Source organism: Vidua chalybeata, chromosome 6 (assembly GCF_026979565.1).
Source record: "Vidua chalybeata isolate OUT-0048 chromosome 6, bVidCha1 merged haplotype, whole genome shotgun sequence".
Taxonomy (NCBI): Eukaryota; Metazoa; Chordata; class Aves; order Passeriformes; family Viduidae; genus Vidua; species Vidua chalybeata.
The window spans coordinates 16,930,468-16,947,012 of record NC_071535.1 but is presented as its reverse complement, the minus strand read 5'-3'; the positions used below and the strand labels follow the sequence as shown (position 1 = coordinate 16,947,012).

General features: G+C 38.7%; 1 protein-coding gene across 3 annotated transcripts in view; it reads left to right on the top strand.

Annotated features, from left to right (window-relative positions):
• Nucleotides 1–12,611, top strand: part of KCNK13 (potassium two pore domain channel subfamily K member 13) — a 49,416-nt gene extending 36,805 nt beyond the window's left edge. For all 3 annotated transcript variants that reach the window (XM_053945635.1, XM_053945636.1, XM_053945637.1), the window contains one exon: nucleotides 11,092–12,611. In XM_053945635.1, coding sequence (XP_053801610.1) covers nucleotides 11,092–11,984 — 893 coding nt within the window. In that variant the 3' untranslated portion in view covers nucleotides 11,985–12,611. The remainder of the gene's footprint in view (nucleotides 1–11,091) is intronic.
• Nucleotides 12,612–16,545: the final 3,934 nt, after the last annotated feature.

Here is a 16,545-nt window from a genome sequence, read left to right as displayed (position 1 = left end):
GAGAATTTTTTGAAAACTTCACATAAAAGAATAATCTTTGCCTCTTCATTTAAAACTCATTTGGAGAATGTGACTTCTCTACCTGTTAGAAAAGTTGCTGTGACTTTGAAAGCATTAATTTCTTCAGCTCATGGCTGGGTGATTTTTTTCTGTATAATTTAAAAACTTTTCTTTCACAAGTCTGATAGACTCTGTCTCTTCAAGTACTTCACTAAAAAGTTTTTATTTTAGAAGAGAATCCTTTGTGGCACAGGGTTTTGTACCTATTTTTCAGCATGTACACTATATGTTGTATCAAAGCACTGTTGCCTTTTTATGTATGGCAAACTGTTTTGGGCTTAACTTCCAGGAAGCCTTTATAGAGAGACAAAATATAGCAGAGTCCTTCTAGTGCAGAAAGGACTTGATAAATGGCCTCAAAACTTTCAGATTTCTGTTCACACAGTTAGCCACTGGATAATAAGAGTCCTAAGAAATCCTATTATTTAATTATGTGCTTCTTTTCCAAAGCAAAATATGCTGTTCAGCTGGAGAATAAGTACTGTGAGCTATGAGGTTAGAAGTCTTTAAACCTATTACTAGTACAAGTGGCATCTTCAAAACTTCTAGAAAGGGCCAGAACTTTATTTTGTCATTTTTTCAAGGGTTTTTAAATTTACAAGTAAATTGTATTTGGATTAAATTGGGCATTTTTTTCTTCCTCTGGAAGAATACTCAATGAATTAAACAGGCAATACAACTGTGGTTTTGGATAAACATATTTAATAAAAGCTTTCTCAGCTTCACTATTTTCAAAAGCAGAGTGTGAAAAACAATTTAAGTAAATTTAGTTATTTAACTGATCAGCATTAACAGTATCAAGTAAACTAGGCCACATCTGTGAAAAGGGTATTTACAAAACTGAGTGTTGTACATAAGCTGCCAACCACTGAACCTTCCTGCTTCCAGGTTTAACAGCTTCCCAAAGACTGGGAAAAGCTATCTTCCAAAATAATCTGAAATCTCTAGAATGATTCCTGTGATAAATTTCTCTTTGTGCATTTTAAAATGTGTTTCCTTCTTTAAGCACTAATGTTTGAAAAGATGGGCTCTTCTGAAGTCCGTGATCCTTTGCACAAAGGCCAGCACACGACCATCGAGCTTCAAGAAAATGAGCAGCACACTATGTTGCACTCCAGAGTGCATCTAACCTCTCAGAAGTTCAGCCAGGCATTTCACCCACAAAGTTTTTACTCTTATGTTTTTCAGCCTTATCATTTCCATTCAGGGATTGTCATCAGAGAAGATCTCACTTTCCCTGGACGGTCTCAAATATTTTGTTGGAAATAGTAGCTGCAGATACCTCAGGGCAGAAAGGAGAGCTTCTCTAGAATGGCTTGCACTTCCAACAGCAGTGCAGTGATTGCTCACAAAACAAAAGCTTTTAATTCAGTTAACCCACTTGCAGAGAAAAATCTCATAAAGCAGAGCGAAAGTAAAGAAAGATTTTTTGAAATAGGTAAAGATCTTTAATTAAAGATGTCAAAATCTATTATGGGCCATTTAAGCTTTAATCAAAAGTGTTTCAGAAACAGTTTCATAATTTTACCTCTGAAAGGATTTACTGCAGTTTTATCTTTGCATATATGAACAGTTCTGTTTCCAGACATAATTAAAGTATAATTTTTATTTCTATAAATCCATAAATATCTGAGTGGAAAGCCAAAGATCCCTGTTAATGTCTATCTGAATTCCCATCCGACAGGGCACCTATCACGCAAGGGAGGCCCCGCTGAGCAAGGGGGCTGGACTGGCCAGTCTCCAGAGGTCCCTTCCCACCTTAGCCACTGTCTGATTTTGGGATGCCCATAGCACATCACTTGTTCAGCTATATCAGAAAGTGCCTAGCTCTGTAGCTTTTAACTACTCCTTAACATCTTGCTATAATCTCGTAATCTCATTCAGCTCTCCCCGCCTCTGCATGCCTGTCTTGTCCTTGTTTAACTGTTTGCGTGGGTAAGGCAAATGCTGAGATTGTGAATATGCCTGATGCACAGAGAGCAGTACTGATCATCACCCAGATAGGTGAGAAGAGATTCAGCCCTTGAAATAGGTATTGTGTTGTGGGTGTTTTTACATTTGCAATGGCACAACACTTAGACAGCAAGCCAAAGTTACTGTGGAGGATTTGGAGTAGCAGAGTGTTGAACCTCCCTGTCATATTTTACAAATGGCTTCCCTGTTTTACATAAATGTTTGGACCTCTTAAAATCATGTGAGTAGACTTGATCACTGAATTTATGCTTGTCTTACAGACATTTGCCATTAGAGCTGTCATTTGCCATTAGAGATGCCTCACAGGAAGGGACATATGCATTAGATTTAGGACATCCATGAGCCAGGGATTTAGCAAGTCCTTTTACATTTTGAAAAAGCCAGACATTTCAAAAACAAAGGTACACACTTTGCTGTTGTGTGAATAGAAGACAGCACAAGGTTTCAGCAATGACTTACTCTTTTCACTGAGCCAAAATTCACTGTGCTTTCTACTGTTGTCACATCTCTTTGATTTTCTTTCTCTTTGTTATGGTATCTTGTCTTGACATTTTTGCATCTGGTGCCAAAAATGCTTTTTTTTTTGGTAGGTGGTATTGTCTTTGGAGAAGCCCAGCATTATTCAGGTTGAGCAACCTGGTCTGGTACAAGGTGTCCCTGGCCATGACAGGGGGACTGGATGAGATGAACTTAGAAGCCCCCTTCCAACCCAGACTGTTCTGTAATTCTGTGATTGCTTGAAAAACTCAGACTTGTTCTCCAAGTGTCCATCCATCAGTGCCCCCCACCCCAGAATAAATGTTTGCTTTCAAAATATAAAAAAAAGGAGAAATAGCCTTTGCCCCCTTCATAACTCCTGGCTTTTGAGACACAGATTGGATAAGAAATTCAGAGTTAATAAAACCAAAGTTGAAGTTTATCATCATATGCTCATCACAACCACTCAGATTTGTCATTTCTCCATAACCAATTGTCCAGTGATGAATATTCACTGAAATCTCTGATAATGTTGTCTGTCATCATCTGTCAGTTTTTAAAATTACAATATTAATACCTGGTTCTGCTTTTACATGGAATATTTCAAAATCCTTATTACACACAATACCAACAGCCTTTTCTATATGGTGTGACCTCATGGGCTCTGCTTCATACTTTTAGTCCCTGCAGCACCTGCTTGAGCACTATGATTTTTTTTTCCTTTATTCTTAGCTTTTTGGGGCTTTTTGTCAGTCTCCAAGAAACTAAAGCAGTATCTGTACTGTCTTTTATGCCATGGTATTTTGATCTGTCCTTTAGTTTGATGTATCCAAGCATCAGGCCAAACTAATTTTCTGGATGAGGTTTTTATTTCCTGGGAAGTAGCGATGCTGAGGCCCTTGGCACGTGGTGGTTCTGGTAGCAATGGCTACCAAAATTCCTCTCTGACATCCAGATAAGGCTTGATTAGGAAAATGTAATCACACACAGACACCACCTGCACATGTACTGTTTCTTCAACTTATCAAAAATAAGTTCTTATCTGTGTCCAGCTTCCTTACAGTCTGTAATACTGCAGATTTATTTTTCTTTACTTTTCTTTTTTGAGCTTAATACTCACAGCTGAGATATTTTTGCTTCAGTTGAATCACAAGTGACATTGTTGCTTAAAATTGTTGGTATATAAAGCCAGGGAAGAGCTTTAATTTCACTAAATCCCCTCCACTGAGATACCCCTAACAGTATGTCCCCCATCTCAGGTTACCAAGAGGATTCAAGCAGGCACCACTTGTGTTTTTTCTCCTGAGGGGGCCAAAAAGCCTGCCTTATTTTCCATAGTTTTACCCCTAAATGAGAAGAAATGCTGAAACTTTATTCCAGAGAAAAGCTGTATATGTCAGCAATAAAGTAACAATAAGCAATTTTAAACTAACCTTTGAAAATCCTTGACATACAGGCAGCTTTGTATGATTTAAAAAGGAAAACTTTAGAATAAATGAGCTTATAGCTTAATGAGTACACAGTATTATGTTCCTATTCCATGATAGTTGGGGTTATTATGTTTACACAGACTGAATGACTGCAAACAAACCCTTGAAACAGTGTTACTTTGATTCACAATTCAGATAAACTATTATCCTGCCAAGATGAATTATGGTTTGAAATTCTGCTATTTGTTAGTAAGGTAGACTATTCAGCAGAAAAGAAATGTTTCTATTCAACAAAAAAGAAGGCTTCTATATATGTATATATATCTGACTCAGATGTAATTTTGTATATTTTTCAGTTATGAACCTTGTCCACAGAACTACCACTCATCAGTATTACTGTACCCATACCAAGGCAGAAGCTGTTCAACACATTTGAGCACAGGATTTCAGGTTGTCTTGGAGCCAGGCACATGTAGGCATAAGTGCCTTTTCATACAACATACTAAAACAAAAATATGATTTTGTATTAAATACAAAAATTGTATTTAAAATTCAATGTATATTATTTAATTAGATAAATGTTTTTATGTTTTAAGGCTAAATAAAAACCTTTAAATGACTGTTCAACAAGTTATGAAGTTTGAAAATAGTAATAAGGTATTTCAAAACTGAACTTTGTTCTATCCCTATAGTAACACAAAAGCTGTACAGAGGTACAAGTCTATCTAGGGGTGATGGAAAGGCACTAGGCCTAGCACCTCCAGCATCAAAAACTACATAAAAATTATAAACAGAAACCTGAAGGTAGGCATAAAACATTTATACATTGAATTTATGATCACACAGCAGCTGTAATAAGGCTGTATACATTTCTTATAGAAGACCTCGTGTGAACTTTAAATAAAATATAACCTTAACAATATAAAACAGAATGGCAAGGTTTCCATAAATTATCTTATGTGAAAATTTTGCAATAATGAAAATTACAGTCATCTATTCTTTAAGGACTACACAGACATGATAACAGAGTTGTCAACAGACCCCTCAAGATGTCTATTAAAACTGATTTTTTGATGACATTGTTCATTTAATGTTGTCCCTTTAGCATTCCTTCTATTTATGTCTTTTAGATTCCTTAACATTGGAAGCTTTTCTTAAGGTAGGTTTCTGTTCGAGGCAGAACATGCAGCTCCCATATGTGAAATGAGAGAAGGGCAGTAACAGGCATCCAACTCCCCAGAGAGGGTTTAACAATGACTCTGTGAGCTGAACTTTGCTGTGTTAAATAGAGACATTGCCTCACACGCTAACACAAAACCAGTTTTTCTTATGCCTTCCAGAACAAATCAGTAAAAGCCCAAGGTTTTTCTATTTCTAACCTTGAAGTGCCATTCACACACTTGGTGTGACACCAACCTACATCTGTGTCACAGGGTTGGGTTTACAGAAGCCTTTTCTCAGAGGGCAAGAAATGTTACACCCAATCTCTTAGACAAGGCTTCTGTCCCAGGGATGGCACAGACCAAGTATGACATCCGTGCTGTCCTCAAATCATTATCTCCAACCAGCCCTTCAGCTGCACTGAAACAGTGTCCAGAGTGCTGTCTGTCAGGTGTGATGAGTCTCCAAACAAGTTAGAGAGGGAAAAAGATCTCATATATGCATTGTTTCATCAATACATCCTACACCATTAGTTCCAGCATCAGTGTTTGTCCTTTTGGAACGGACTGAACCCTGCCAGGAGGTCTGCAGGAGGTTACATCCCTCTCATCCTGCCTGTGCATGACATAGCAGATGCACACTGACACAGATGGAAGCAGCAGCAGCAGCACTCAGGGCAGGTCCCAGGTCACCAAGCAGCTGAGCACTCATCATAGCAGTCTGCTGTTATGGCTCAGCTCAAATAGCCCTGGAGACATTTCCAGGTTTTACAGCTCTGGAGTGCTGGAGATGCTGGGCAGGAGGTGCAGAGGCTGCTCAGGCAGACAAATCAAAAAAAAAAAACAGAAGAGCATAGAGCACAAAGGAATGCCATTATAGCCATGTATCCCTGCCTCCCTGGGCAGGATGAGTCTTTCCCCACCACTTAGCCATCTGCACAAGAAAACAGCATTGACAACTAAATAAATGATACCACACTCCAGACTGTCATGATAAAATATTCCTTTGTCAAATAATTGCTGTATTAAAGGAAACTTTCATGGCTAGCTCATTCTCCCTTCCTCATAAGAGACAAGATAAAGATGTTGAATTAATGTTTAAGACAAGTTGCATGGATGTATGTCTCACCAGCCAGCTGCACAGTTCAGAGGCTGATCTTCCACTGATGGAAAATCTGAGGTGTCTGTGTGCATGTGTGTGTGTGTGTATGTGTGTGTGTGTGTGTTTTTCTGCACAGACTTAACAAAATCAACAACACTAAAGATGTTTTTTCATATCAGAAATTGGACCTAAGTTGCCATCGGTTAACTGTGACAATACCATGCCTGCCTCCATCAGTGTGTCCTCTCATACAGTGGAAGTCTTCACAGAAATGAGTCTTTTTCTTCTCTTTCTGGAAAGAAGGACTTCATGTCCTCCTTCCTTTCTGGAACAGGGCACTTTTACAAGCTTACTGACACAGCTGTGTCATGAGGGCAGTGATGTATCAAGATTTGAGAGTCCTTTAGCTGTTCCTACAAGAGTCTCTACAGGTGAGAATTACTCCAGCAGAAGTAGTTTTGTTAGGAGTACTTATCCTGCTCAGAGAGCACCAGAGGAGGCAGAAGAAAATTTTGCCAAAGTATTGATGTCTGCACACTATTGGAACAATGCAAAGTACAGGACATTTTCTCAATGAAGCCTTTGAAGTACAGCTTCTGTTAGAGTTCTTTCTTCTGTCTCTTTTAGAAGAACTAAACATCCTTATGTAGATAGTTCAGTACAGAAAGTGTTTGAAAAAAGGAGGGTCAGCATCTTTGCAGGTATCTAAGTCTTCCTGTATTTCTCTTTACTAATTACTATTTTCTTGATTTTTTTGTAGTTGAAAGTCGTTGTCCTATTTAGTTTGGTTCACACATATCAGGAACCTCAATTATTATCCATTGTCTATTTCACTGGAAATTCATAATTTCCCCAGTGAATGTCTAAACCAAACTGACAGAGAAAAGAAATAAATATAAACTACATTAGGAATACAGACAAAACATCAGAAAGAGTTCTCAATGTAGGCTAAACTGGAGCCTGTTTTGTGTTGATATTTATATTTCTAACATCACAATGACTCATTGTTGCCCTCTCTTTCTACCTACTTCCTCTATGTGGGAAGGGCAGGAGCAGTGAACTGCACACATTCAGAAAGGAAATGAAACCTCTCAGAAAAGAGAGATATTTTTGAGAACAATAGAAAGATCCAATTGCATGATCTAAAATTAAGTATGAAATCTCTATGTTTGTCGCAGAGTCCCTATACACAAACTTCATTCAGATTAGGACTGATGAACTATTTCTCATACTGAAGTTTAATTAATGTAACTTGTGAATGTCAGGACATTCAGAATTAAAGCACAAAATGCCAAACCATGTGTCACCAGGCAGAGGGAGATGAGTGTGGGTAATGCCCCAGGAGAAACACTTAGAGCAGTTGATAGCACTGGAGCAGTTTGCAACAGAAAAGATGAAATTACCTAATATTGCCCTGGAATAGGCAGTTGATGCCTATTTCCTCTTGTTTGATTTCAAAATAGTCTTTTTACTGTTAGATTGAGACTAATACTAGCTTGATGTTATTTACTATTTACTGTTGGAGGAATCTGCTTTAGGAGAACTTCCTGTTGCACCTCAGTCCTCCTTATCAAACTGGCTATTGATAAGAATTACAGCTGCTCGCTTTTCTCCGTTTATAGCCAGTACTTACTTCAAGAAATAATGAAGCGTGATTATAGTGTTGATGTGATTTCCCATTTTAGTTGTTTTTTTAATGTAAGTGTATACTTTTGGAATATCCACACAATATAACCTGAACACACAGGTGAATTTTAGCGTGCTTTGCAGTACCAGACTTCATAACAGAAATTTTGCTACCAAAACAAAATCTAAAGATTTGTTTTCCATAGGAGGTGTGCAGTGTTTAGAAAGATTTTTGCTGACTCTACTTGGAGTTAAATTTCCTCCAGCTTCTATTAAAGTATATCTGCTACAGAGAAATTCAGAATTAAAATGAATATTCACCAAAAAAACCCAGAATTCTTGCTTAAGCAATAGGTGGAAAAAACAAACCACAATATTTGGAGGAAAATTGAAGCATAAGAAATGTATTTGGTCAGTCCAACGGAATATTAAGAAAGATCACACTAATTTATATAAGTCAATGGATCATGGGACAGGGGCAAATCAGTATTATTATACTGATTTCAAAATAGGATCCTGAAATTTTTACTAAGAATGCTGCCTTCATTGCTGGGCTGGTAAAGTCAGGATTTGTCATGCATTTCTATCAATAGTGATAATCTAATGCCATATCTGAAGACATGTCTAACAAATTGATTGAAACACTTTTTACTACCTTAAAAACATTTTATTTTCCCAACTCAGAATGATCTGATTTCCACTTGATTAGCTATAATCTCAATTGCTACTTGAAACAGTGTTTTCAAGAAATGTCACCCAGCTTGTAAAATAAAATTTGCTAAACTTAATCAGCATTCTCTCATATCATAAAATCACCGACATTTTTTTCCTGCAGTTGTGTCCTTTTTTTTATCTTCATCACGAGAAGCAATTTTGTACTTTCAAATAGTCTCCAAGTGTCAGCCACTGCTTTTATTTCCTGTATTATATGATTTTATAATTTCATTTTGTATTTGCTTCCCAATCTGCAGTGTAACTTCTTGTTCTTTTGCTGTTGTGCTCTATGGGTCCCATTGAGCACAGTGGTGCTCAATTGCTCACTTTGGTGCTCTAATTGCTCGCTAAGTCATTTTTTCATAGTTCACCATGACTCCCTGGAATGCCTATTGAATGCCTTTGTAAAGCCTTTGCTAGTGGGTCGCAGAACAAACCCAGCAACAAAATCCAGTCAGTTAAAAAAACAGCCTGAGGAGTTCAGGCTCTGGCCAAGATGCCAGAGGCAGGATCCCGAGAGGGACAAGTGGGAAGCAGCCCAAAGGCATAAAACTGCTCTGGGAGTGTGAGCCTTAACTGCATTCCTCTTTCCAGGGCATCTGCTTTATGCTGTAGGAGATGCCACTCCATAAATGCTGTTCAACCTGTGCCGGGGCTCCCCACCTTTCCATCTCTGCCCAGCCTACAGCTGCTTCCCTTCTTCAAGGAACAGGCCAGGGCAGGGACACTTCCCTCCCACAGCTTCTTTGGGCTGATCTCACCAGCTGCTGAGAGATTCCTCTTGTCCATTGTTTTTTTTGTGTCTGTCCACAGGGTGGAGGTCATGACTTGCATATAAGCCAGCCTGCACCTAAAATAAGCATTAAAACTACAATTATAGAGGGATCAAGTCATGGAACAGAAAGGGAGGGTGGAAAGCAAGAGGAAATATTTGTGTGCCAAAGGCAACAACAGGAGAAAGTTCTTGTCGTGAAGAACATTTTGCCTGTGGTTTGTCACTTGTCATGTTGTTTTCCACACCACAGAGCTGCGGTCCAGCTCTCCCTAGCACAGAAATTTAATGAGGAGGCTGGAGCCTCCTGTAGGACCACTTGAGGATTGATTGGGGATGCAGGCAAAAGTGCAGTGCAGACCCTGGAGAGCCCACGCTTGCAGCTGGTGTTAGTGGGGCTCGAGCTGGAGGGGTGAGAGTGAGGGCTGACACTTCACACTGTGAGGCAGGGCCAGTGTTAGAGAAGAATCTGTGCTGGCAGCAGGTTGCCAGTGAAGGGAAGAGAGGTGCAGTTTGGCACTGTTGGAAACATGGTCTTTTCACATTGCTCTTTTCTTGTCTTTGAAGTACAAGTGACTATATACTATATACTCTTTATATATAGTGTGTGTGTATATATATAGTATATATATACTATATTTACTATATACTGACTATATTTTCCTTTGTTTCTCAGAGCCTAATGTCATAATTGACATCTCATACTTACAAAGAGAAAGAAAAAATCCTGTGATTTTTCTGTCCTGTCAACAAAAACGTTTTTGCTTAGTTAGTCAGTTATGTAGTCCTTTAATAATCTTAATAAAACACCAGTAAAGGTTTGTCATGAGTGTTACTCCAATTTGCTCAGTGATGTTCTGGACATCTTTTTATTCTTTAGCAATATCTTTTTAAAGCAAGATTGTCTTATCAACAGCTTTAACCAAAACAAAATTACTATTTTCAGGCTTTAGGATGGGAAATATTTGAGAGTAGACTGAAGCACCTCTGGCCTGAGAAATCCCATGACAAGGAATCAGACTAGAGGAGACTTTTGATAAGATCCACATGCAGAATTGAGCTATGGAGTGAGACACAGATAAACAGAAAAACTTCAGCAATGCTGATTTAAAAAGGGGTTGATAATGAGTGACAGACAGCCAAGTAAGATGCAGGGCATCTTTAACTCCTACTGGGACGTTCATGGTGATCCTGTCAGGGGCTGTCATCTGATGTGTACTCCCAGCCTGGGCTTCCAAAGCCAGGCTACAGTGGGTTCTGAGTGCTGGTTGATGTGCCACCTGCACTATCACCACGAGTCAAGTGAGCCTCAGAGAAATTTCACCTTGTATTTCAAAGATTTGGTGCAGATGGGTCTCTGGAAGGCAAGAGCTACCCCTGGGACCTAGCCATGGTGCAGAAAAGCATCAGATAGAAGAAAGCGGCTGCAATAACCCCAAAGCCTGGAAGCAATCCAAAGCACAAAGAGAAAAAGAGTGAACCTAGCAACCAGACCAAAATTCTGGCCTCCTCTAAACTCTCTTTTCCTGTCCATGTGTTTTGTTCTGCTTTTTGTTTCATTCTGATTATGGAGGAATTGCTGGCATGTGTTCCTTCCCCTTACAGCTCAGACATAGTCAAGCACAAGTGGGTGACATCTGGGGAGAAGGTATTTTTTTTCAAAGCTGAGCTGTACCACAAGGATTTGCTACCAGTTCATCTGTCTTGCACGTGATGAAAGTCCTAACATGGTACCTACAGGTTTCTTTTTTTCAACTGTTCTTTTTTGTCTTCCAGGGTTTGGTATGACCACCCCAGCCACCGTTGGAGGCAAAATTTTTCTGATATTTTACGGCCTTATAGGATGTGCAGGGACCATTTTGTTCTTTAACCTATTCCTGGAGCGCTTGATCACTGTCATAGCTTACATCATGAAGTCCTGCCACGAAAGACAGCTGAGGAGGAAAGGGGTTCTCCCTCACAACGGCCGGCGGGGCTCGGGGACCTCTGAGGTGGACAGCCTGGCGGGCTGGAAGCCCTCTGTGTACTATGTAATGCTAATTTTATGTGTAGCATCCCTCATCATTTCCTGCTGTGCCTCTGCAATGTACACACCGATTGAAGGGTGGAGTTACTTTGACTCACTTTACTTCTGCTTTGTGGCCTTCAGCACCATTGGTTTTGGTGATCTGGTCAGCAGCCAGAACATCAGGTATGAGAGCCAAGGCCTTTACCGCTTTGGCAACTTTGTCTTCATACTCATGGGGGTGTGCTGCATCTATTCCTTATTTAATGTGATCTCTATTGTCATCAAACAGTCCATAAACTGGATATTAAAGAAGCTAGCCTGCAAGTGCTGCCACAGGTGCCAAAGGAGATTATTTCGTTCACGGAGGAATGTGGTGATGCCAGGAAATGTGCGCAGCCGGAGGAACATCTCCATCGAGACAGACGGTGTCAATGAGAGTGACACGGACGGACGCCGTCTGTCAGAAGAGATGATCTCCATGAAAGACTTCCTGGCCTCCAATAAAGTCTCACTGGCCATCATGCAGAAACAGCTGTCAGAAACTGCTAATGGGTATCCACGGCAAATGAGCTCTAACTCGAAGCAAAATGGGTTCTCTGGTGGGGTTGGAGCCCTAGCAATTATGAATAACAGACTGGCAGAGACAAGTGTGGATAGGTAAAATAATAATAGTAATAGCAGTGAAACAGTGTGAACCATTTCAACAGGTATTGAAACAATGTGAATCAAGTGAAATAGCAAGGGAGAGAGCACCACCAGTGGGTGCGATGACGTGATCACATCTTCCTGATGGAAGACCTCTTGACTTTTATGGGGTCTGTCACTTAATGGTTTTGCATTGTACCAGTCCCAGCCTTCCTTTTCCCCCATCATTCTGCTCCTCAAGCAGGTTACTGCAGGAGGATTTTAATTTAGCCTTCAGATAAAATTTCCATGTCCTGTTCTTCTCCATTATGTGACATACAGATTTCAGGATAAGAAATCTGTGGGATGGGAAGAAACTAAGTGTGTCTACTGAGCACATTCTTAATTCAGAAATTGTTTGGAGCTTTCTGTCTTACTCTTATCATGCCTGTTTCCTGGAGGTGACTTATCTGAGACCAAAAGATGAATCAACCTTTGTGATATTGCAGACCTAATTTAATGGAAAATAGTATGAAAGTTGGTAGGTATATTCTGGAGCTATTGTAATGTGAATGGGGAGAGAATTTTGCCTTTAGAATTGATTTAGTCTTTCCTATAATAGGATACTGTCAAAAGTGATAGAATAAAAACTTATCTTACTTTTGTTTTCTTCTCTTCATTTGCAAAACATGATTCTTTTCCAAGAATACTTTTTCTTCTAGATTTGAATCACTGTGGCTTTCTATTACAAAAATGTCAAATTAAATTGAAAATTGACATACTGATGAGTGGTATGAATTATTCCACAATAGCAATCAAAGATTTTCCAAATTTCTGTTCATATTTGCCTCAATTGTGACTGAAGCACCAGCATTGTGTAATGCAACTAGTAACTGAGTTTACACAACAGGCTTTAGTATGCAATTAGATTGCCATACCAGCATCCAGAGTGTTATTATAAATGATAAAGTGATAAAAGAATCACTTTGGCAGTGTTCTTTTTCTTTTTCATGTAACTCTGTCATTCTTCATCTGTTTCTCTGGCTTTCAGTGATAATAATGACAGGGTCTTGATTAGGGAAATAGAAAAAATTTTAATTCCTTGTTTTTCTCAATGAAATGCTCTGAGTGCTCATTATGACTAGAACGGAAATTTCAATGAGAAGAATAATAACAGTGAGAAGATGATGAAAACAGGAAAATAAGTGATCTTAAATGACAGTGAAATCATCCTTTGTATTAGGTAGCTAGAGAAATAAGGAATTAAATTAACATAAAATCTAGCAAAAATTTAAGGAAGACTGGGCTGAATTCCTGATTCTCCTTTAAACATGCAACACACAAAAGCTAAACAATATATGAGAGCATAAATAAGCAGAACTGGTCACAAAGGACCCCATCCCCTGAAAAGAACAGTATATTGCATCAGGACTGTGTTTTCTCACAGCTGGAAAGCCTTTCAGAATACTGGAATATTAAAAAATTTAGAACATCATGATGTAGTTCTCTCACATGGAACAATGAAGATAGCTTCTTCAGTTTAATTTGAATTAGGAATTAATTATTTTTCTTCATTCTAGCCTATAGTTCTTTCACTTACATTTCTAATATTGTAGAATAACATTTTTATACTCATTTTATCAATATTAGAATTTGAAAACAGAAGCCTGGAATCCTTTCATATAATAAGCTAACCCAAGATATTCAACAAATGTACTTAACTAGTGAAAAAATTGCAAGCTTTTTTTACGTTATTAGGGGTAAAAATCCTGATTTAACGTCAAATCTTGCTGTTCTTAGTTACAAGGAAAGCTTCAAGCTGAAGTCATCAGTCCAGATTCTGATATCTGTCAACTCATATTGCAGCAATGGAATAGTCTTAACAGTATCCCTTCACATTTGCATCCATGTAAAATCTGAATCAGGTTCCAAACCTAACTTCTGTGAGAAAAGCAGTCTTATTTGTGGTTTTGGAGATATTAGCAAAAATTGCCACTGAGCTATTTCAGATGATATAATACCCAAGATCCATTATTACACTGTTACACTTTTTTTTTTTTTTTTAATCTCAAGGCCTTCTTTGTCTTAATCACACTGAATAAAAGTACTTGGCTATAAAAACAGAGTTGTACTGCTCTGTAGCCTGCTTTCCAAATTCATTCAGAAACACCTCTGTTCACTGCCTGTAATCCTAAGATCTCATTGTTACTGATGCATTCCTCTGCCAACTAGCAGAAATCGTATAGGACTTAACCCATTGCTTCAGCAACCGTTAAGAGGGTCTTCAGATGGTTTCAAGACATGAGACAGTTGTGTTGCTGTGTTCCATTCTTTCTGGTACAGTGTTGGTTTCTCATCACCACAGAGGAATCTTTGTCAGCTATTTTCAATAGGTCTGAAAACATCTATGGTTAGGAAAGCAAGGGACTAATAAATAGTCTTTATCCAAGAGACCTGGCAAGGCTGTGAGGGATCTTTGGTGTACGCTAGCTCTGTTTTCATTGATCAGCCCTGACCTTCTGCTCACTCAAGCACTGCCTTCCTCGTGACCCACGCCTGCCAGGTGCAAGATCTCTGCTCTGGTTTTCTGGTTGGATTTTATGTCCACTGAAGATAACGAGGGAATAGCTGCACTAATCATCTCTGTTCAGATGTCAATTGCCAGAGATGAAGGACTAGCATATTCTGTCCCTGTGCCATCTTGTACCATGACATCATCCTGTCCCTAAGAGACCTCTGACTTTGTCATTAAACTCCCTTACAGCAGCCACACTCAACATTGAATGAGGTAACTTTGTCAAGGAGAGTGTAGAATTCTTAGAGAATATATGTGGATAAATAAGATTTTTAAGATCAGAGAGAGAAATTTCTGACTACAGTCCCATGGTACTACTACAGTTGTTTTACTAAAGGCATTACAGAATCACAGAATCACAGAATAATGAGGTTGGAAGAGATCTCCAAGATCATCAAGTCCAACCTATGCCCTAACACCTCAACTAGACTATAGCACCAAGTGCCATGTCCAGTCTTTTTTTAAACACATCCAAAGATGCTGACTCCACCACCTCCCTGGGAAGACAATTCCAGTACTTTATTATTCTTTTGGTGAATTTTTTTTTCCTAATATCCAACCTATACCTCCCCTGACATAGCTTGAGACTGTGTCCTCTTGTTCTGTCAGTAACACTGACAGAACAAGAGAAACCCCCAAAAGCTCTGATTATAATGAGCTATGATATTATAGTTTAATATCAGATATTAAATATGTAAAGCAAGTGGAGATACACATACCAAAAAAAGAGCAGAATTTAACACAGGAGTCACAAATGCCGATCCTGTGTGAAAAGTAAATTACAACAAAAATACAGATAACATCACATTTCTTGCATTACTTTTTAAAGTAGCAATGAGGAATTAGAGATAGTCAGGGATCTATTTTCAAAGCTGTGTCAATTTTAATGCCATATTGCTTAACACTAAAATCTCAGTGCATCAGGCACTTTGCTCATAGGTAGGTGTGAAAGCAGTTACATTCATTTATCTCCATGAAGGACATGGGCTGCTTTTTGCAAGGACATGAACAGACTCTTCAAAGGCATATAATTCTTGCTGGAAGTCAATTAACTTCCCACCACACACCAACTTTCAGTAGAAGTCAGGAACCTGATTCCTTTAGGCAGTTTCAGAATCCCAGCCATGTATTTGGTTTTGAATCTAAGATGACCTGACAGTGTCCCTGAAAAGTTCAAACGGTTGGAGCAAAGTTTCAGTGCTGCAGCACTCTAATAGCTGAATTAATTTATCTAAAAGCATTTTATGATGAAAGCTTTACATCAACCAAATAACACAAATGATATTTACATTTTGTTTGATTTAATTTTGGCCTCTGTCAGTTTTAATTATATTTGACACATTTACAAATTGAAGAACAAAGAGAAGGTTGGGCTAGGCATAAAAAATAAAGCAGCTCCATTTCTCTGACTGAATTGATCAAGACAAAGAGGTTAGGTTTGGAAGAGAGCTTTTTGATCAACATTATGTTTGAATAAAGTTTATCTGGAGGTGGAGGGTATTAAGTTGTTTGGATGACTCCTCTCCAATAGCTGTGGAAGTGGAACTGTTTGTGTGACCCTCTGATGTCCCCATGCTGAGAACAGAAGCTCAGTGAGCCTTAACTTAGAGAAGGGTAAGCATTTCCAAGCAATACAGTTGGAATCTTCTGTTGTTTTAATTTAGGCTACTAATGCTGGGATAGCACAGCACTTTCTTTGATTCCTCAAGAAGTAGTAAAGTTATTTTATCTAATTTCATGTGCAAGCTGTAGAGAATCACCAAGTGTTTTCTTTCCCCTGGGCAGAAAATACTGCCAAATACACAAGTACAATGTGTCTGTTTGAGAATGTTCACAGCACTTTTTTGCTTAATCCAGGAAATAAGAATATAATCCCTTCTCTGCTCCTTATTTTCCAAACATCTATTGGCAACAATATCTACTCAGCACTCTGCTTATTACTTAAAAGGTCACATTTCACTAGGAAAATGAAAGCCATTGCTCCTCAAGGTGGACCAACACAGTCTTATTTTTCATTAGATTT